The sequence below is a fragment of the Gopherus evgoodei genome, chromosome 4 (assembly GCF_007399415.2).
Source record: "Gopherus evgoodei ecotype Sinaloan lineage chromosome 4, rGopEvg1_v1.p, whole genome shotgun sequence".
In the NCBI taxonomy this organism is placed as follows: Eukaryota; Metazoa; Chordata; order Testudines; family Testudinidae; genus Gopherus; species Gopherus evgoodei.
This window is the reverse complement of record NC_044325.1, coordinates 152,953,881-152,975,907: the sequence shown is the minus strand read 5'-3', so window position 1 is coordinate 152,975,907 and position 22,027 is coordinate 152,953,881. Positions and strand designations below refer to the sequence as shown.

At 58.5% G+C, this 22,027-nt stretch overlaps 1 protein-coding gene across 6 annotated transcripts in view; it reads left to right on the top strand.

Moving 5' to 3' along the window:
* SRCAP (Snf2 related CREBBP activator protein) overlaps positions 1-12,931 on the top strand; it is a 30,498-nt gene extending 17,567 nt beyond the window's left edge. For 5 of the 6 annotated variants that reach the window (XM_030562301.1, XM_030562302.1, XM_030562300.1 and 2 more), the window contains 15 exons: positions 281-612; positions 905-1,195; positions 1,276-1,440; positions 2,303-2,527; positions 2,743-3,045; positions 3,127-3,374; positions 3,674-4,017; positions 4,319-4,521; positions 4,719-4,888; positions 5,118-5,314; positions 5,436-5,550; positions 6,867-6,995; positions 7,083-7,265; positions 7,677-7,760; positions 8,487-12,931. In XM_030562301.1, the coding sequence (XP_030418161.1) occupies positions 281-612; positions 905-1,195; positions 1,276-1,440; positions 2,303-2,527; positions 2,743-3,045; positions 3,127-3,374; positions 3,674-4,017; positions 4,319-4,521; positions 4,719-4,888; positions 5,118-5,314; positions 5,436-5,550; positions 6,867-6,995; positions 7,083-7,265; positions 7,677-7,760; positions 8,487-11,798 (6,301 nt within the window). In that variant the 3' untranslated portion in view covers positions 11,799-12,931. The remainder of the gene's footprint in view (positions 1-280; positions 613-904; positions 1,196-1,275; positions 1,441-2,302; positions 2,528-2,742; positions 3,046-3,126; positions 3,375-3,673; positions 4,018-4,318; positions 4,522-4,718; positions 4,889-5,117; positions 5,315-5,435; positions 5,551-6,866; positions 6,996-7,082; positions 7,266-7,676; positions 7,761-8,486) is intronic. The other variant, XM_030562304.1, reaches the window with a different exon arrangement.
* The last annotated feature ends 9,096 nt before the right edge of the window (positions 12,932-22,027 follow it).

The following is a 22,027-nucleotide window of genomic DNA, read 5'->3' as shown; positions in this document are numbered from 1 at the left end:
AGGGGGCTGCCATGGCCATGGGCTGGGGGGATGGGGATCTCAGTGGGGGGCACGGGGCTGCCATAGCCCAGGGAGAGGGGGATCTCAGGGGCAGTGGAGGAAGCTTCCGTAGCTGATGCTAGCGGGGTTCTTGAGGATGTTTGTGGAGGGGGCTTCCATAGCGCAGAGCAGGGAGTTGGAGGGGAGTCCAGGATTTGGGGGCGGGGGGGAGGTGTCAGCAGGAGTGGCGAATTCCCTTGCCCACCACCACTTTAACCTTGTCTGTCCCCCCTCCCTGCAGGATGCTGCAGCCGGTGCCAAAGCCAGAGAACCGGACCGTGGTGCTGGTGAACAGCCCTCGCCCCGTAGCCCCCTTGCAGAGACCTATGACTCCTGTGTTGCCAGAGGCCCTGGCCCCCATGCACCCCATGGGCCCAGTTCTCCCGGGGCCCGTTCAGCCTCCCCTGCTCCCTCACCCCATGGCCGTACCCATCTCGCTGCCCCTGCCCCTCCCGCCATCCCCGGTGCCGGTGCCTCCCTCTACCAGGCCGCAGGGCCCAACGCTAGTGCCTACGCTGAGCCAGAACAACGCCGCGGCCGCAGTGCTCCAGGCCCCAGTGTCTGCCCCGCAGGGTAAGGGCCCTGCCCAGTGGGAGGGTGGGACGGGGCTGGGTGCTCACTGGGATCCCCTGGAGCGGGGCCCTTTCCTCTGCCTGAGGGCTGAAATGCCCTACTGGGGGAGTGTGGCCAGGATTTCCCTCCCTTCTCCTTTTTGGGGGGCAGGGCAGGGCCAGGTAACACCTCCTTGGGCCCTGCCCCATATTTCTGAGGGTGGAGGAGGTGGGCTAGTATCCCTGTCTCCCGTGGGGGTGTGGCTACGCTGGCTGACTCCGCTCCTCTAACCAGCCCCTCTTTCCTCCCACAGTCCTGCCCACACTGATGCCTGCGGCCCAGCTGGTCCCGAATGCCCCCCAGCCCCCCGTGCTGCCGGCCCCTGCTACCGCTGCTGCTGCCTCCACCCTCAAGCCTGGCCCAGTGCCAGCCCCCGCCATGCGGTTAGCCACCAACCCCCTGAACCCGGGCTCCATGGGGAGCATGATGAAGCCAGTGACAGTCCATTCCACCACCAGCGCCCTGCCTGGCTACAACTTCCCGGCCACCAGCGCTGTGCAGCAGAGGGTGCTGCTCTCCCCGGACATGCAGGCCCGGCTGCCCTGTGAGTACAAGGGGCGCTGCAGGGCAGGGGGTGGGCAGCGGGTGGGTGTCCTGGGAACTGACCCCGTCTCCTCTCTGCAGCGGGCGAGGTGGTGAGTATCGCACAACTGGCTTCGCTGGCCAACAGGCCCCTTCAGAGCGCCCCAGGCAGCAAGCCCCTCACCTTCCAGATCCAAGGCAACAAGCTGACCCTGACAGGCACCCAGGTGCGGCAGGTCACCATGGCCCAGCCCCGACAGCTGCAAAGTAGGTAAACCCCTCCCTTCCCACGTGCCCTCAGTCACCTCTGCTCCCCCCTCCCCTCCTTCCATCCTGGTGAGGAATCTCTGTGTAAACAGCCCCCACACCCCACCCCAGAGGTGGCTGCATCTCATCAGTCCCTGTACACTGAGAGCGCCTTCTGCTAAGAGCCCTCTCCCTGACCCAAATCCTCGCTCCCCTGCTTCCACCATTGCAGTTCTCGCTGTCTTCTGTGCCCTGACTGCTTGGCTGGCTCACCTGCTTTCTCTCCTCTTTCCCTTCGCTCAGCCAGAGCTCTGCTGAACACTCTTCTTAGACCTGGCGAGGCAGGGTGGAGGGAGGGGGCACGAGAGACTGCAGCACTTGGGGGAGGAGATGGAAGAACCAAGGGGCCCTGGTGGGTGGGTAAGAACGGATCTGGGGAAGTGGGGTCCTGGGGAACAGTCGAGCAGCACGATGGGGAAAAGCAGGGAACCAACAGACATTGGGTCAAGGGGAGCCATGGGGCGCTGGTGGGATGCTGATTGGGGGGCGATGGGCAGGGGTGCACGGAGGGATGCCGGTGGGGTTGGGGAGTGGGGAACCAAGGGGCATTAGTGGGCAGGGAGCGGAGGGGCACCATAAGGGAGTGCTGGGGGATGGCGGGGCAGAGGGCCAGGATGGGATCCCTCTAAGCTCCAGCCGTCTCTGCCCGTGAGGCGTCTGTTGACCCGAGGGAGAGAGCAAAACTCCAAGCCTGACTCTGCTGTAAGGCCCAATGCCAGCCTGGCCTGGTCGCTGCAGGGGGGCGCACAGAGGACGGAGGGGGTGGGCGTGCTCTGGTGGGAAAGCCCGCCCCTGCCATCTGTTCATGCGTTCTCCCTTGCAGGGAATGTAGTTCACCTGGTCTCTGCCGGGGGGCAGCACCACATCATCAGCCAGCCCACCCAGGTGGCTCTCATCCAGGCCATGACCCAGCAGGGCGGGCAGGCGCAGGGTGGGGTGCAGGCCATGCCAGGCCCCCAGCCCACCACCGTCCTGCCCGCCCCAGCCTCTGCCACCCCGGCGGCCGCCACTTCAGCAGCCATCAGCGTCCCCATAGCTACCACGCAAGGTGAGTGTCAGTGGCCTGGGGGCAGATCAGGGCGAGCGGCAGGCCGGACCCCTGGGTTCTAGCCCCAGTTCTGGGAACAGGGTGAAGCTAGTGGGTTAGGGCAGAAGGGGCTGGGAATTAGGTTTTGTGCCTCTCTCTGGGAAGGGAGTGGGGTCCAGTGGTTTGTGTGGGGGAAGATGTCTGCCAGGCTCCGACCCTGCTTTCCTCACCCCCAGTGCCCTCCTCCATGGTGAACAGCTCTGGTGTGGTGAAGATCGTGGTGCGGCAGGCCCCACGGGACGGCCTGGTGCCTGCCCCAGCCCTACAGCAGCCTCCACGTCCAGCCACAGCCACCACCCTGCCTAGCCTGCCGGCCGCCCTGATGGCACAGCGAGCCCAGCTCCCCGTGGCACCCATGCCACCTGTGCGGTTGCCCACTCAGCCACTGGTTCCAGTGCGAGCACCCACCCCACTGCAGGCCCTAGTGCGACCCATGATCCGGGTGGTGCAGGCGCCAGTGCCCAGCATGGAGCAGTCATGTAAGCAGGTCATCTTTGCCTTCCTAGCCGGGGCGTTGTGCCCTAGGACTCTCACTAACCCCACTTGGCTTTCCTCTGCAGCTCCAGCACCTGCTCCATCTTCTCCCGTCACGGCCGCCCCTCTCCCCATCCCCCCTGCCACCACCATCGCTGCTGCTCTCTGCCCTGCGCTGGCTTCCCGGCCCGCAGCCGCGCCCAGCCCGGGGCCCAAGGAGGAACCTGAGACACTAATGCTACGCTCCACCACGCCCACCCCGCCTCCCCCGTCGCCACGGGCCCCACGGCACAGACGGCAGCCCCCTCCCCCGCCCCGGTCCCCCTTCTATCTGGTGAGTGAATGTGCAGGGAGCCTAGGACTGGGCTTGGGGGGAAGCGGGGCGGGCAGAGAGGGTCTGGGATAGTCCATGGGGAGGGGGATCTCAGTGCGGTGGGGCAGGGATAGGACTGGACCGGGAGATGGGAAGGAGAAGGATCTGGACCAGCTGGGCTAGGGGGAGGATCTTGGAAGAAGGAGCTGTGCTAGCCCAAACTGGCCCGGATGGAGGGGAGAGGATCTGAGGTGCAAGGCAGCTCGGAGGGGGCGTCCCATCACCAGCACTGACATCCATCCGTGCGGTCCCGGTGGCAGGAATCACTTGAAGAGAAGCGGAAGAAGCAGAAGGAGGAGCGCCTGGATCGGCTCTTCCGCCTCAACGAGCAGCACTGCAACCTGGCCCCCATCTATGGCACCGAGGTGCTGCGCCTCTGCACCCTCTTCCCACCCAGCCCCCCTCGGGAACAGGAGGAGGAGGGGCAGGAAGTGGCACCTGAGCTGGATGGCTGGAGAGGGACCAGCTACAGCCATTGCTACATGGCACAGATGCATCGGGACCCCCAGCACCTAGAGGCGTACTGGCAGCGGGCCACAGCCATTGCCCTGGCCATCCTGACGCCCCAGCAGAGGGTTGAGCAGTTGGCAGACATCATTGAGAGGTAACGCCTCCTGGCGGCGCGGCTGGGCCCCTCTGTGAGGAACGGGGATCTATGCAGGTGCCTTGGGGAGCTGGGGTTCGAACTCAAGAATCCTGGCTCCCAGGCCCATCCTGCCCCATTCCAGGCCTGAGACTAGAACCCAGCGACCCTGACTCCCAGGCCTTTTCTCCATCCCACTGTAACCCACCAGATCCCGCTCCCCTCCCGGAACTGACAACAGCGGAGGCGTGTCCTCCATCTCCCTGGCCTGCTGCTGTGCCATGGCTGTTCGCACCCTCAGCCATGCCCGTTGTATCTGCAGGTTCATCTTTGCTATGCCTCCCGTGGAGGCGCCTGCCATCACCATTCACACCTCTCACCCGCCCCCGTCACTCCTGCTCCACCAGGCCATCTTCAAGGAGACGCTGCGGCGGGAGATTTCGCCCCGTGCCAGCGGCCTGCATCGCATCGTCTGCAACATGCGCACCCAGTTCCCCGACCTGCGCCTCATCCAGTACGACTGCGGTATGTGGGTGGGCCGGGCAGTGGGGACCATGGCTAGCTGGGCCCCTGGCTGATCCAGGGGAGGGGTGGGAAGCAGGGAGGCTGGGCAGAGACACTCTACTGAGGCAGGGGCTGAGGGAGAAGCAGAAAGGCCAGGCTGTTCTTGGTCCCCACCCCTGTCTGGCTGGCCTGGTCACCATCCCCGTTCCTTCCTGCAGGGAAGCTCCAGACCCTGGACCTGTTGCTGCGACAGCTGAAGGCCGGGGCGCACCGGGTCCTCATCTTCACCCAGATGACCCGCATGCTGGACGTGCTGGAGCAGTTCCTCAATTACCATGGGCACATCTACCTGCGCCTGGATGGCAGCACCCGCGTGGAGCAGAGACAGGTATCGCCGGCTGTCGCCCTGTCCTTGCGCCCATGTGTCATGGGGGTTCCCTCAACAGCCAGGCTAGGGACTCGTCAGAGCCCCCAGGCCTCTCCTGCTATTCATCCTCTCAGAGCTGGGGACAGAACCCAGGAGTCCTGACTCCCAGCCCCGTTGCTGTAACCTCTAGGCCCCAGCTGCCCCATATCCTGTCTGCTACCCCTCACTGTGGCTTCCCACCCCCCGGCAGGCGCTGATGGAGCGTTTCAACGCTGACAAGCGCATCTTCTGCTTCATCCTGTCGACACGCAGCGGAGGCGTGGGGGTGAACCTGACGGGCGCTGACACTGTGGTGTTCTACGACAGCGACTGGAACCCCACCATGGACGCCCAGGCCCAGGACCGCTGTCACCGCATTGGTCAGACCCGCGATGTCCACATCTACAGGTCAGCACCCAGTGACACGTGCTCTGACTCCTCTTGTCCAGCAGAGGGAGCCTGTGCAGTGCATGTCCCCTCCCCTCCCACTGCCCCAAAGGGTAAGTTGCCTCTCTGCCTCCCCCTGCAGGCTGATCAGCGAGCGGACAGTGGAGGAGAACATCCTGAAGAAGGCCAATCAGAAGAGGATGCTGGGAGACATGGCCATTGAGGGTGGGAACTTCACCACAGCTTACTTCAAACAGGTACCTGGCCCTGCTGCAGCCGTCGCACTCCCTGCTGCATTGCAGCCCTCGTTGACCAGCTACGTCATGGGCTGGAAGCTGAAACTCCCTGCTGAGTCCCAGGATTAGTGATTCCCAGCACCCACAACCTACCAGACCCAGCTCCCCTCCCAGAGCTGGGCAGAGAACCCAGGAGTCCTGACTCCCAGCACCCCCTGCTCTAACCCAACAGACTCCACTTCCCGCCCAGAACAGAACATAAGAATGGCCATACTGGGTCAGACCAAAGGTCCATCTAGCCCAGTATCCTGTCTGCCAACAGCGACTAAAGCCAGGTGCCCCAAAGGGAATGAACAGAACAGGGAATCATCAAGTGATCCATCCCCTGTCGCCCATTCCTGCTTCTGGCAAACAGAGGCTAGGGACGCCGTCCCTGCCCCTCCTGGCTAATAGTCATTGATGGACCTGTCCTCCATGAATTTATCTAGTTCTTTTTTGAACCCTATTACAGTCTTGGTCTTCACAACATCCTCTGGCAAGGAGTTCCACAGGTTGACTGTGCGTTGTGTGAAAAAATACTTCCTTTTGTTTGTTTTAAACCTGCTGCCTATTAATTTCATTTGGTGACCTCTAGTTTTGTGTTATGAGAAGGAGTAAATAACACTTCCTTATTTACTTTCTCCACACCAGTCATGATTTTAGAGATCTCTATCATATCCCTGCTTTGTCGTCTCTTTTCCAAGCTGAAAAGTCCCAATCTTATTAATCTCTCCTCATATAGCAACCGTTCCATACTCCTAATAATTTTTGTTGCCCTTTTCTGAACCTTTTCCAATTCCAATATATCTTTTTTGAGATGGGGCGACCACATCTGCACACAGTATTCAAGATGTGGGTGTGCCATGGATTCATATAGAGGCAATATGGTATTTTCTGTCTTATTATCTATCCCTTTCTTAATGATTCACAACGTTCTGTTTGCTTTTTTAACTGTCGCTGCACACTGAGTGAGTGTTGTCAGAGGACTATCCACAATGACTCCAAGATCTTTCTTGAATGATAACAGCCAATTTAGATCCCATCATTTTATATGTATAATTGGGATTGTTTTCCAGTTTACATTATTTTGCATTAATCAATATTGAATTTGAGCTGGGGAGAGAACCCAGGATTCCTGACCAAGCCTGAGCTCCTTCCTCTGAGAGACTCCAGTCCCAGAAATGTGGCTGAGTACATTGCTCTTGCTCTTACTCTTACAAAGTCCCTCACTCTAGCAGGTCACAACTCAGTATAACCTGGGGGTATCTGTGCCTAACCTGTGTGTCTCTGCCCCTCAGCAAACCATCCGGGAGCTCTTTGAAATGCCCCTGGATGAGCCAGCCAAGAAGGAAGGGGAGGTCCTCACCATAGCGCAGGAGGACGAGGAGGATCCCATGGCCAACAAGCAGACCCAGATCCTGGAGCAGGTAAGCCCCACCCAGCCATGGGGGCAAAGCCAATTTTCCCTCAGCTCCATCTCCCCACCCACTGAGACAAGTATATTTGCCTGGCAGGCGCTGTGCAAGGCTGAGGACCCTGAGGACATCCGGGCGGCCACGCAGGCCAAGGCTGAGCAGGTGGCAGAGCTGGCTGAGTTCAACGAGAACATCCCCCTGGACGCGGACGAGCGGCCCAGCAAGGAGGAGGAAGAGGAGATGTCAAAGGCTGAGCAGGAGATCGCCTCGCTCATGGAGCAGGTGCAGGACGGGGGCAGATTGGCTAGAAAGAGATCCACCCTTGCTCCTACCCTGCGGCAGAGCGAACCCTAGTGTATCTCAGCTGGGGGAGCGTTGGACCATGGGAAGGGAGTGGGTGGCTGTGTCCTTTGTGTCATCTAGTGGAGGGAATGAGCCCTGCTCTTGGTGGGTGGGTTCAGAATCTCACAAGCTCTTCCAGCAGCCCCTGCACTCTGGGTTTAGCCAGCAATATGTGCCCACTATTTCAGGGCTCTTTTATGTGCAGTGGGACCCAAGAGACCTGACTGCTAGCCCCCTGCGGCTCTAGTCCAGCAGACCCCACTCCCCTGCTGGAGCTGAGGATAGAACCCAGGAGTCCTGACTTCCCCAATCCCTCTGGTAACCCCTGTTCACCATCTCCTGCCCTTGCAGCTCACCCCCATTGAACGCTATGCCATGAACTTCCTGGAGGCCTCTCTGGAAGACATCAGCCGAGAGGAGCTGAAGCAGGCAGAGGTGAATGTGACCCCCTTTAGCCCTTCCATCACTTGGGGCTGGGTGGGGGATCTCACCCTGGCTGGCCAGAGTAGCTTTGTCCACAGCCTTGGCTTCGGCAGCACCTCCAAACCTCAAGCGCGTCGCTCCCCCCATGCAACGCAGCTTCGGTGGTGTGGCCACACAGCAACCATCTCTCAGGCTGTTGTGAGCCCCACTCCCCTGGGCTTATGACCTTTCATGGAGATGACACTGGGGCATCAGCTGCGTGGGAGACAGGAGTGGCCACAGGGTACTGAGGCATTCTGTAAACCCATCTAGCCAGGTATCCCGTCCTCCCTGCCATCCCAGATCACATTCCAGGGGCCCATCTAGCCCAGTATCCTGTCCCCCCGCCACCCCAGATCACATCCAGGGGCCCTTCTAGCCAGCTATCCCATCCTTCCTGCTGCCCCAGATCATACCCACAGGATTATCTATCCCCCTGTATTCTGCCCCAGATCACGCCCATGGGACCCTGGAGGCACAAACACCCCTTTCATATCCCGCCCTGGATGAGACCCACAGGACCCTCAAGCCCTGTACCCTGCCCCCTCCCTGCTGCCCTATCTCAGACCCATGGGCCCATCTAGCTCAATATCCTGCCCTGGATCAGGCCAATGGGCCCATCTGGCCAAGTATCCCTCCCCTGGCCCAGATCAGATGCCTGGTTGCCTGGCAGATGACCACTGTCTCTCTCCTTTACAGGAGCAGGTGGAGGCTGCCCGGAAGGACATAGACCAGGCCAAGGATGAGGTGGTGTTCAAGCTGCCCGACGACGAGGACGAGGGTCGGCTCAGCGAGGAAGGCTACATCAAAAAGAGCAAGAAAGCCAAGGTGCCCAGCCGTGCAGGCCCAGAGCGCACTGGCACACGCATGAGTGAGCGACTGCGGGGCACTCGCCTCTCCCTGCGCGAGGTGGATGGAGTGGACACCGAGTCACCCCAGGCCCGGCTCCCCAGCCTGCGCCATCTGCGGGGCCACCATGCCAGGCTGGAGGCCGAGGAGGCAGAAGACCACCTGTCCCTGGTGGCCCAGCACACACGTGGCGCAGCCATCCGCAGGGACCTGGTGCAGGAGGAGACGCCAGCTCTGACCCGCAAGGCCGCGGCCAAGAGGGAGGAGTCGGGGACCAAGGTCCCAGGGGCTGGCGAGAGGGTGCTGCGGCCCATCCCTCACAGAACAGAGGCCCCCGTCATTGGCGAGAGGGTGCTCCGGACCTCTCCACAGAGACCTGAACCTCCTGCTACTGGAGACAAGGTGCTGCGAGGCACCCCCCAGAGAGCTGAGCCCCCAGCCATCATAGAGCGGGTGCTCCGAGCCATCCCTCAGAGAGCAGACACCCCAGTCCCCGGGGACAGGATGCTACGAGGTGCCCCGCAGCGAGCAGAGCCCCTGGCTACCATGGAGCGGGTGCTGCGCAGCGCCCCCTTGAGAACAGACACTCTAGCTCCTGGGGACAGGGTGCCCCGGCTGGCCCCACTCAGACCAGAGGCACCTCCTGCTGGGGAGCAGGACCTGAGACCTGAGGCACCAGTGACTGGTGCGAAGCTCCTCCAGCCAAGACCTGAGGTAGCACCTGCCAGAGAGGAGATCCCCCAGCCAACGCTCCGAGCTACCGAGATGGGGATAGTCTTGGGGGTGCCGGCCCTGCTAGGGCATGAGAGCACAGCACCCACAGGGGAGCTAGCCTCAAAGAAGCCCCCTGCTGAGCACATGCTGAGGGTGGAACCCCCACCCACTTGGGAAAAAGTGCTGGGATCCATGGAGCTCGCGACAGGGGTGAAGATAGGGAGCGTAGAGCCATCTTCTGCCTCAGAGAAAGTTTCCCTACCAGCCCCCTGCAGCCTGGAGATCCCAGCCCCCCACAAGCTGGTGCCAAGCCCGGAGACGCCAGCCTCAGAGGAGGAGCCACCCGACGGAGCCAAGGGATCTTTGGGCAAAGCTGAGGTAGCCGGAGAGCTGGCCCAACGCCCAGTGGAACTGGACAGTGTGGATGTGAAGAGGGGAGAGCCAGAGAGCCTGGCACCCGATGGGCCCGCAGCAGAGCTCCCCTCAGAGACGCCTGCCCACTGCGCTGCTAGGGCAGGGGTTGAACTGCCCGCTGCTGAGCCTTTCTCCACCACAGAGGGCAAAGGGCCAGGAGAGATGGAGCCCCAGCCAGCCTGGCCTCTCTCGGGCTCCCTGAACCAGCCGGTGGAGGCTGCCAACTCCCTGCCTCGACTGAAAACACCACCCCCCAGCAAGGAGCACAACGGGCTAGAGCGGCCTTCCCCTCTCTCCAACAGCCTGGCCAAACCCCAGCCCAGGGAGCTGGCACAGAGTGCCACAGAGCCACTGGAGATAGCCATTGGGTGCAGCAGCAGCCCGAAGGAGGTGTCCAAGAGGGGGCTGGGCGACCAGGAAGACAAGCTCAAGCATCCAGACGGAGTGAGTGCAGCCAACACCGCCTCCCTGGGGCTGGGGGAAATGCAGCCAGGGACGACCTCCTCTTCGGACAGCCCATCGCCAGCCAAAACACCGCGCCGGCGCACCAGTGCTGACGTGGAGATCCGGCAGAACCACCAGGGCCAGGACGGCCCTGCTGCCAAGGTCTTGCGCAAGCTGCCAGGCCGCCTGGTCACCGTGGTGGAGGAGAAGGAGCTGATCCGACGCCGGCGCAACCGCATCCACAAGCTGGATGCCACCAGCAGCACTGTGGTGAGCCCCAGCAGCAGTTCGGCCCACAGCATCTCCGAGCTGGAGTTGTCCCCCTCCAGCAAGGAGCTGCCACTGCTCCGTGACCTGCCCGCCCGCCGCAGGATTGAGCTGGAGAGCCGGGCTGCAAAGGAGAGGGGAGACGAGGGGTCTGGCCTGGAGCTGCCCCCCAGCCTGCCCCCGCCGCCCCTCAAGCGTAAACGGGGCCGGCCCCCGAAGAACAAGTCTCCAGAGCAGCCAAGCCAGGGGGAAGCACAGCTACCACCCAGCACCCATGTACCCCGCGTCAGGAAGCCAGAGATCAAGACTCCTGAGCCATCCTCACCCAAGACCCTGAAGCAGCCATGCAAGGGGGAGGCACGGCCACCGCCCGGCACCCTGAAGCCACGTGCCCAGAAGCTGGAACTCAAGGCCCCTGAGCCAGCCTCACCCCGGAGCAAGACAGAGAGCAGTGAGAATGACTCCCCCCTGGAGAAGCGCCGGCGGGGCCGACCCCCCAAGACACACTGGGCCCCCGCCACTCCCAGCACTGAGTCACCCCCCAAGCGCAAGCGGGGCCGGCCCCCCAAGAACCCAGCTTCCCCCCGCGTGGAGACAGCAGCCCCCCGCCCTGGCTCAACCTCGGACCGCGACACCTCTGCCGAGAAGGAACTGCCCCCGCCTGGCCGCAAGAGGAGGTGGAGAAGGAAGGAAGAGCCTGGCCAGGCCCCCAGCGAGAGCTCCTCAGATGGCGAGGAGGCCCGCCCCCTCACCCGGCTGGCCCGTCTCCGGCAGGAAGAGAAGCTGGAGTCGGGCAGTGAGTGTTCGGCCCTGCTCCCATCCCAGAGCGCTGCCCCTAAGCCGGAGCCAGACGGCACCTCCTCAGGGGAGAGCAGCACCTCCGAGCAGACCCCGGCCCGCTCCACCCGCCAGCGCCCTGGCAGCTTGGTGCCACCGCTGGAGCAGGAGCATCAGAGGCGCAAGCGGGGGTGCTTGTCAGAGGGCGGCAAGTCCCCCGGGGCTGCCGGCTCATCGGAGGACGACGGGGGCGGCGAGTCAGAGTCCTCAGCAGAGTTGAGCGGCGAGGAGGGTGAGCGGCGGCCCAAGCGCCGCCGCCGTCACGCAGGCCGAGCCACTGGCAGCAGGAGGCGGCAGTGCCCACGGGGCAGTTCGGCCGACCGCGTCCTGCGAAGCGCTGCCGCCACCCCAGCCAGCAACACCCGCTCGGCCACCGGCCCCACGCCGGGGGGTGTGGCTGGAGCCCCCACCCCCTCGGCCACCGCTGCTCCTGCCGCCATGATTACCTCCTCACTAAGTATCAGAGGCCGCAAGCCCAAAACGTGACCACAGCTTGGGAGATGCCAGAGTCGCTTCCCATTGGGATAGATCGGAGCTCACCTACCCACTCACCCCCATCCCCGCCCTTCTCAGGCAGCAGTACAGCCACTCTGGGCTTCCCACATCTCTGCCATCCCCATCTGGACTGTTAAACCACTACTTGAACGCGGGAGGGGCTGGTGGCATGGCTGTCCGGTTCCCCTGGCTCTGGGCACAAGCTAACCCAGCTGTAAGCCTTGGCAACCTGAGGGGCCGTGCTGCTCTGCCCTGGGGAAGACGTGTCCTGTGGACGAATAGGGCTTGGCTCCCTGGCATCATGGAGCAGGCAAGGCGACAACCAGGGCGGGAGGTGTACGCGGCTCCACCTGGTTCTGGGCGTGGGATTAGCCCAAGGCCCTGGCTGAATTGGCCCAGGCATTTCGCACCCTTTTTTATTTCTATCCTCTTGCCCAGTCCAGGGTTGGTTCAGATCCCCCCTCCTACCCCCCCAGTGGAGGGAGCTCCCCCCCCCCCCCGATTTCTAAAAACTCGCCCTTTCTTTTTAACTAGCTTGGGTTGGTTTTTAACTGATGCGACCAAATTCGTGGCCTCCCACTCCCACCTGGTGTTTTTCTCGATTTCCTTCCTGCTCTTCCATGCAGGAGCCAGGTTGTCAGGCTGGGGCAGCCTAATCTGGCCGCTGGGGACAGACTGGAACACGGGGTGCAGCGGCCCCCCAACACAGAGGGACAGGAGAAATTGTCCTCTTTTTAATTATGTACATTTCAGACTCACAGCTCCAAGGACTCTTGGGGCTCTGATTGGTTGGACCCCCCCAACACACAAGCCCCCACCCCACCTTTCTCTTTATGTACAGCCCTTGTTGTAAAATAGGTTCTTTTGAACATAATCTATGCAAAGGTTATTTTGTATAGGGGAGCACACCATTCCCCCCTCCACGGCAGGACTGGGGGCGGCAGCGGTTCTCGGGTTGGGGGGGAGCGTGTGGTTGGGGAGCAGGGGGTGTAGGGACTGGGAGGGGGGAGGTGTTCCCATGGAGCTGTCTTTCCTACTGAAGCATGTTCAGAACGTGTACAGAGGTCCGATGTAATCTTTCTTCAGAATAATGCTATGAATAAAGTGTTTAAAAAAAAAAAAAACGACAGCACAGCCCCGGCCTCTGCAGTGTGGTTTGTGCCTCCTGCACCCTCCTGTCTCCCGTCCACTATCTCAGCCTTCCCTTGTGGCTATGAGTGTCTCATCTGACCTGCCACTGTGCCTTTTCACCTTCCACCGCAGCCTGGCATGCTCATGTGCTGGGATCAGGGGTGTTTCCTGCCATTTCAAGGGCCTTTGGCACTGGTGGCCCTTCACCTGTCTTCCCCATCACCACCACCCTGGTTCTCTGTGGTTCAGCAGAGGGCTGAAATGCTTTGGGCCAACTAAAGCCATGGGACTCAACATGGGGAACTGGGTGGGATTTAATGGCCTGTGCTCCACAGTGAGTCACAGTAGATGCTCCGTGGGCCTCCTCCTGGGCTTTGAATCTGTAGAACAGCCCCATCTGGAGCAGTCCAGGCCACAGTTCCTGGGTTGAACCCTGTATCTGATGGCCAGGCTAGAGCATGTCTTTGAGAAGGGACAGGGGCAGCCAGAAGTATCCCATCTGGCAGTGCCCAGTACTAGCCGCTTAAGAGGGAGCTGCGAGAACTTCCCACAACTTCTCATCCCCTGTATTGCTGCAATGGGCTGTGAATATTGTGTGCTTCATACTGTCTGGCCTAGCTCATGAGTGGCTTTTGGAGGTTTTCAGGCTTTAAATGTAAACTACCCTCCACCCCAGAGATACCACCTGTGGTTCCACTATCTCTCACACCTTCCTGTGCCTCTTCCCACGTGGTATGGCCACCCCTTGGCCAGGGGCAATCGGCTAGGGTTTCAGCTGAGCCCAGAACTGACTGGAAACCCCTTGAAGGGCAGACAGACCGACCCTGTGCTGGCAAAGGAGAAGCCATGATCCCATGGGGGGAAATGACCTACAGCAGGAGACAGAGGAACAGGGTGTGTGCCAGGGAGCTTCCCCTAATCTGTGTCATCTGCAAATTTTATCAGTGAGGCATTTGTTTTGTGCTAGGCTACTCATAAAAATCTTTCTTAGCATAGGGCCAAGAACTGATCCCTGTGGGCCCTCCCATTATATCCCAGTCCCCAGGAACTTCTCGCACCAAGACTCAGCCCCACTATACCCAACTCCAGGAGCCCCGGCATCAAGACACAGCCCTATCCCCCCACCATATCCCAGCTCTCAGGAACCTCTGCCACCAGGACACAGCCCTGTTCCCTTGCTATATTCCAGCCCCCAGAACCTCCAGCACCAGGATGGCATGGGGGCTAGGCGGGTGTCTGAGGCTGTGAGGCACCCGCCTGGTTCATCACCACAGTCTTTGCCTCATGCCCAATGGGTTTCCCAGTGCAGCCGTTCCGTGTGCCAAATGTCATTTCTGCCATGGGGCACCAAGGGTTCCCCCAGGGTGGGACTGAGATCCAAGCCATGGGGGGGCACCTACAGGACAAAGGCATGAACAGTCACGTGGCCCTACCCTGTCTCAGCCTGCTTTGGCTGCTGCAGTCCTGTGTGCTTTCCACTCTTCCCTTGGGCAGGGAAATTGGTGCCAGGGTCCCCAGCAGCTCCAGGAGGGGGTGCTGAGCAGAGTGATGAAGCAGCCCCCTGGGGTTCCACTCTCCTTTTGGGAGGAGCCCCAGGCTGGGCACCCTTGTTCTTTGCAGGGCCCCCATTTCAGGCTATCTGTTTGTGGCCCCTCCTGGTTTTCCTCAGGGGAGTCCCCAGCTGCCCAGGGAAGGGAGGGTGGCACCAAATGCCAGGGCACAGCACATTCCTGAGCTTCCAGGGACAGCAACTGCCTCAGCCAGCAAATGCCCCATCACCCAATGCCCCCAGGAGGGGGAACCCCCCCCCCGTGCTGAGCCAGCCAGTCCCCCCCAGTCTCTGGTTCACAATCAATTCCCCTTCCCAGGTCGAATTTCTCTCTCCATTTCAAACACCCGCCAAACTAACGGGCCATTTCATCTTGAATGGGCCCTTAGCACAGGTGTTACTGGCTTATGCTGAACTATCTGCTCCTCCTGTTTAGCTGTGACTAGGGTTGCCAGGTGTCTGGTTTTCGAAAAGGGCCCCTGGAAGCTCCGGTCAGTACATTTGACCAGACCATTAAAAGGCCAGCTGGCCGCAGTGGGGCTAAAGCAGGCTCCCTGCCCAGCTCCACACAGTTCACAGGAAGCGGGCAGCATGTCTGGCTCCTAGGTGGAGGAGCTACCCTGAGAGCCAGCTCTATAGGTCCCATTAGCAGGGAAGCCATGGTGGGTGCGAATCTGGGGCACCATGACTGTGGCCAATGGGAGCTGTGGAGCAGGGACTCAGGGCGGCACCCATGGGCAGGAGCAGCATATGGTGTCCCCTGGTCACTCTGCGACCTAGGAGCTGGAGGGACATACTGCTGTTTCCTGGGAGCTGCATGTACTTCCTCGATCCCCAGGAAATGCCAGGGCAGCGCTGATGGGTCTGCTACTAAGTGGCCACCTGAGGTCAATGCCTCCCAGAGCCCCCTCGAACTGCACCTGCCAGAGCCACCCAGAGGCCACACCCCAACTCCCCCTGCACCCTAAACCCCTCATCCCCAACCCCATCCAAGACCTTGCACCCCCCCGGCCCAGAGCTCCCTCATCCCCTGTCACAGCCCAGAGCCCCCTCCTTCATTTCTGGCCCCACCCCAGAGCCTGCACCCCCAAGCGTAGAGCCCATATCCCAACCTCCGTGCCCCAGCCCAGAGCCCCCTGCCACACATCCCAGCCTGGAGCACCCTCCTGCAGCCCAAACCCCTCAGGAGGAGGAGCCCCCAGGGGGAGAATTGTCTCACCTGGTGGCAGGGTCCTGGCCTGGGATCCCAGCTGCACCCATCTCCCTCTGCCTGTTTGCACAGGGGTGAGTTCCCGGTCCAGGTTTGGCAGTGCCCCTTTAGGGCTGGGCCCAGCCTCTCAGCATGAGCTCATTGACTCTGACTCAAAGCTGGCCGGCTGCCTCGGCAAACGCCCCCACCCACCTTGCCCCTCTGGCCAAGTACCTGCCAGGTCCCCAGGATATGGTGGACATTCAGGCTGTTTCAGGCAATGGGGAATCTGCCCTCCAGGGTTCTAGTCACAGTGCTAGGCAGGGATCTGTGGGGCTTGTGGGTTAGACCAGAGGATGGCCTGTGAGTCAGGATGCCTGGGTTCCTAGCCTTTCCTCTGTCTCATAATGCATGTCTCTTCCCCTCTTTGTGGCTCAGTTTTCCCCTTGTTGATGCTGCATTTCTGTTGAAATCCTGATGCCACTGGGGCACGTGACAGGAGGGCTGTTTGCCATGGGCTAGGAGCTAGTTTCTGGGGCAGGGGAGCCGTCTGATCAGCTATGGCTGCCTCCTTCAATTAGCTTGGGAGTTTTGCTCTCTCCATGCCTGGCAGCCCTGTCCCCATGGGCGGCAGCAGCAGCAGGACAGGTGAGTCTCTGTGTGCGTGTCCCTTTGCCTCTTAGCATGTGTCTGTCCAGCAGCCCCAAGGCTGAGCCAACGTGTCACAAGCCACCGCTCCCTCTCCAGGAGGGGCTGAATCAGGAAGCACTTGGGGCCCATTGCTGGGGATGATCCACCCTGGGACCACCCAAGCCAGGGAAATTGCAGAGTCATCTGGTCTTTACTCATTTCTGTGCCCACAGCATTGGCATGGTGCCAGCCCCATAGCCTGGCATGAGAGCCCTCCCCCTAGGGTTGCCAACTTTCTAGTCACAAAAAACCCCAAACACCTAGCCCCGCCCCTTCTCTGAGGCCCTGCCCCTGCTCACTACATTCTACCTCCCTCTGTGTCTCGCTCTCCACCACCCTCACTCACTTCTACTGGACTAGGGCAGGGGGCTGGAGTGCGGGAGGGAGTGAGGGCTCTTACTGGGGGTGCAAGCCCTGGGGTGGGGCCAGAAATGATGGGGTTCGGGGTGTGGGAAGGGGCTCCTGTGGCAGGGAGTTGGGGGGTGGGAGGGAGGGAGAGCTCTGGGCTAGGGATGATGGGTTTGGGGTGCAGGAGGGGGCTCTGGGTTGGGGGGGGCTCAGGGTTGGGGCACTGGCTTACCTCGGGTGGCTCCCAGTCAGTGGCACAGCGGGGGGGTTCAGGCAGACTGCCTGCCTGTCCTGGCACCCAGTGGCGCTGGAACATTTTTAGTAGCGGGGGTGCTGAAAGTCAGCCCTCTCACCTATCTGCCGCCCACCCCACCCCGAGGCTGGGAACAGGGCTGTGTCTCCAGGAGAGGGGGACCCGGACAGGGGTAAGGGGGCCGAGGCCACAGCTGAGGGAGGGCATGGGGCCAGGAACGGAGCCCTGGGCAGGGCTGGCAGCCAGGACCCCATGTGCGGGGCCAAGAACAGAACCCCAGCCGTGGGGGCAGGCACGGCAGGGCTGGCCTTACCATGAGGCGAACTGAGGCGGCTGCCTCAGGTGCCAGACTTGGAGGGGGAGGGCACCACTAGGACCCAGAGTGTAGAAAATTGTGTCTGCTGGTAGACGCACAGAGATGGTGGAGTGCTGTGCTGGAGGAAGGAGGGCACAAGAGACATAACAGACAGGCAGGAGAAAAGGGGAGAGGGAATAACAGAAAGCAGCAGGAGCTGCAGGGAGAGAGAGGTAGGATGACCAGATGATAGGAAGAAAATAGTGGGACACAGGCGGGGGGCTGCCGGTGGAGAAAAAAAAAGCGGAGTGCCACCAGCAGAGCGAAAAAAAGAAAAGAAGGAAAGCCGTGAAATAGCGACGCGGGACAAACGCCTAAATATCAGGACATCTGGTCACCCTAGAGAGAGGAGGAGGAGCCTCTTATATACCTCTCGAGCACCCCAAGGAGCCTGGACTGATTAACACCAGCTTGTCAGGGAGCTTCCTGTTTCCTACTGCTTCCCTGAACCCGCTTGAGGAGAACAGGCAGTCAACTGAAGTAGTAGGAGCCGAGTAAGCCCTTAAGACGCTGATATCTTCCCTCACTCAGACCCTGCTGCCAGCCTGATCATTTGTCCCCTTCAATTAGTGTTGAGAGCCACTCTAGCTGGCCCAGAACAGCAGTCATGAGTGAACGAAGAAAACGCCCCTCTGGGGCAGCATTCAGAGGAGGAAAGAAAGCAAAGGAAGCTTTTCTGTCTAAGCAGGAAGGAGCTCTTCTGAGATACAGAGACACAAATGTTCACAGTGAACCTTCCAGCCCCAATGAGGATGTGACTGGTGAGGAGATGCCTGATCTTCCAGTTAGTCAGAGTGCAGGTGACCTGGCAGCTACTGCAGCATCCTTATCTCTATCTCAAATGGATGGAACCATGCACATTCCTGAAGAAAAGTGTAGATCAGAGACGAGTGTAGTGGAGGTGCAAGAAACAGCTGCTGCTGAGTTTAGTTCCTTAAGTCTTAGATGATCCAGGACCGTGGACCCACTTAAGCAGTAGCCTGAGGGACTTCCTTGTACTGCATGGGCCACAGCAAGTGAAAAACTTCACATTCCCCAAAGACAATGAAAATAGAAGTTTCCATCAAACAACATTACTGGTGTGAAATCCTCAATGGTGACAAAGTGGAGAGGCCATGGCTTAGGTACTCAAAACCCAGAATGCTGCATACTGGTTTTGTTGCAAACTCTTCCAGTCTAATATTCCAGCCACACTGTGTTCCACAAGAACAAAGGACTGGAAAGTCTGGCTAGAAATGTGGCATGCCATGAGAAGGCAGCAAATCACCAGAGAGCATTCCATAGGTGGAAAGAGCTTGAGATGAGCCTAAGGTTAAAGTCCACCATAGATGATCAGCATCAAGAGAAGATTGCATCAGAGTTCTGAAAAGGCTCTTTGCCATTGTGAGAGTGCTTGCTACCCAAAACCTAGCACTGCGTGGCACTTCAGATCAGCTGCATGTGCCAAACAATGGAAACTTCTTTAAAATTATGGAGCTGATGGCTGAGTTTGATGCTGAGCTCCAGGAGCATCTAAGAAGAGTCCCCACCCAAGAAATGGACACACCCCACTACCTTGGAAAAACAATTCAAAATGAGATCATACAGTTACTGGAAACAAAAGTCAAACAGGAGATTGTGGCAGATTGGAAGTCAGCAAGATATTACTCTGTTATTCTGGACTGCACACCTGACATCAGCCATATGGAACAAATGACTTTAATGGTGTGTGTTGTAACAACAAGAGAACCTAGTGAAAATGTCCCTGCAATAGTGACTGTCAGAGAGCATTTTCTAGAATGTATTTACATTGGTGATATTACAGGAGCTGGTGTGACAAATGTGCTTCTTAAAAAGCTGGAAGATAAGGGAATTGCGATAGCTGATATGAGAGGTCAGGGCTACGATAATGAGAGGAAAGAACATGAGAGGAAAGAACAGAGGAGCGCAGACACCCTCAAGCTTTTTTTTGTCCCATGCAGTTCTCATTCATTGAACTTGGTGGTCAGCAGAGGTGGCTCCAGGCACCAGCGCAGCAAGCATGTGCCTGGGGTGGCAAGCCGCGGGGGGCAGCCTGCTGGTCGCCATGAGGGCAGCAGTCATGCAGCTTTTGGTGGCATGCCTGCAGGAGGTCCGCCAGTCCCGCGGTTTCAGCGGCAATTCGGCGGCAGGTACGCTGAAGGCGCGGGACCAGCAGATCACCCGCAGGAACGCTGTCAAATCCGCGTGACCAGCGGACCTTCTGCAGAACTGCCGCCGAAGGCAGCCTGACTGCCGTGCTTGAGGTGGCAAAAAACATAGAACTGCCCCAATGGTCAGTGATGCAGCATCAGCTTCTAGTGAGACTGCTGAATTTTTCATGTAATTCAAAGCATCTATGTATTTTTCTCTGCATCAACTCATCAATGGCAAATTTTGAAGGAACATCTGGGAACATCCTCTCTGACACTGAAACCACTGAGTGCCACATGATGGGAAAGTCGAGTGGAGGCGATAGAGCCTATCAAACACCAAATTGGGAAGACAGATGGTGCCATAGTTGCTATTATGGAGGATAATGCTATGACAGGAACTGTTCTTGGGAGACCAGTGGCAGAGGGAAATGGAATCACCAGAAACATACATAACTTCACATTTCTGTGTGGCTTAGTGTTGTTGCATGACATACTGTCTGAAATAAATGTTGTAAGCAAGAGACTCCAAGGTGTTGACCTTGATATATCTGGAGCAATGGAACAACTGGACAAAGCAAAGTCAGACCTACAGTCTTACCTGTCAGATGAGGGATTTCAAAATGTTCTGAAGAGTGCACAGAAGTTGGTAGAGGAACTTCACACTGAAGCTATTTTCCCTTTCATTCAAGAGTACAAAAGTCATTGAAGAAGAAGACATTTTGATTACGAGGTACAGGATAAGCCCATAAGAGATCCAAACAAGAATTCAAAGTTGAATTTTTTAACCAGGTGCTAGACTGAGCAATACAGTCAGTTAAAGAACGTTTCATGCATCTTAAGGAACACAGCAGTATATTTAGGATGGTGTATGATAATCCAAAACTCCTTACTGTACCTGAGAAGACCTACACCAGTAATGCAGGGCACTAGAGACAGTGTTGACACATGATGACATGTGTGATATTGATGCGAGTGATTTAGGTGATGAACTAAAAGCCCTTTCAAGATACATTTCAGCAGAATCAATTCCAAAGGCTGTTCTGGAATATATGTGCACAAATGAGATGACCACCCTCTTTCCAAAAGCTTTTGTTGCTCTGCACATACTTCTAACACTTCCTGTAACAGTTTCCAGTGGAGAACGCAGTTTCTCCAAGCCAAAGTTAATAAAAACACATCTACGCTCCGCAATGACACAGGAGAGGCTGGTCGGCCTTGCAGTCATCTCAGGCTACGTCAACACTACAGGATAAATTTGAATTATCTTAAACCGATTTTATAAAACAGATATTATAAAGTCGATTGTGCGCGTCCACACTAGGCACATTAATTCGGTGGTGTGCGTCCATGGTCCGAGGCTAGCGTCGATTTCTGGAGCGGTGCACTGTGGGTAGCTACTGTAAAATAATGAGGCCAATAATGTTGATTTGCGTCCACACTAACCCTAATCCGATATAGTAATATTGATTTTAGCGTTACTCCTCTCGTTTTGTAGGAGTACAGAAATCGATTTAAAGAGCCCTTTAAATCGATATAAAGAGCAGTGTAGTGTGGACGGGTGCAGCGTTAAATCGATTTAACTGCATAGTGTAGACCAGGCCTCAGTAGAGCATGAGCTGGCCCAGATTGTGAACCTTCAGCAGGAAGCAGTTCATACCTTTGCAACTAAGAAGACGCAGAAAGCACCACTTTGATTATTCAAACAGATAAAAATGCCAGTGCCAGCATCTGATGAAGTGGGTATTCACCCACGAAAGCTCATGCTCCAAAACGTCTGTTAGTCTATAAGGTGCCACAGGATTCTTTGTTGCTTTTAGTGTTTACTATGCAGACAAGAAAAGTTACATTTGCTGTTCAGACGTTTGAAAGTTAAGTGTTACTTTAAATTTTTGAACAAGGCATTTTAAGTTGTTATTTCTCCTTTATTGGGGTAGGTAGCAGAGCAGTACCATGAGAGGAGTAGAACAGGAAGAAGGCAGAATTGAAACCTTTCAAGGTTTTGGGCCAAGCGAGGGGGCATGGGGGCGTCAGTTGAGCTCCGCGCCTCAGGTTCCAAAATATTGTGGGCCGGCCAGGATTCCTTTTCCACCGGGTGTTCCAGTCGCAAACCGGACACCTGGTCACCCTACCCCCGAACATATGTTATGTGTGTTCATCTCACGGGTGTTCTGGGGGCTTCGGCACAGGGACCTAACGGGCCCCTCTGGCCTCGGGGAACCTGGGCCTGGCCAGGGCCAGGACGTGCCCAGGGCAGCCCCCCACTGCGGCGCCCCGGCCCTGACCCAGCCACCCCAGGGACCATGTCACAAGGGTCACTGGGGGCTGGGCTGTCATGTGACCTGGGGGCAACACGGGGTCAGCTGGGCTCAGCATTTGCCATGTGACACCCCAGGGCAGTGGTCAGGTCACATGACCAGGCTGCAGTCATGACACTCCCCTTGCCTGAGGGCCCCTAACCTTGCCTCTGGGGTCAGAGGTCACCTGGCTGACCCCATGTTAACCCAGGAAACTATCCATTTAAGAGCTCCTTCCTTTCCCCTATTGGCTGACCG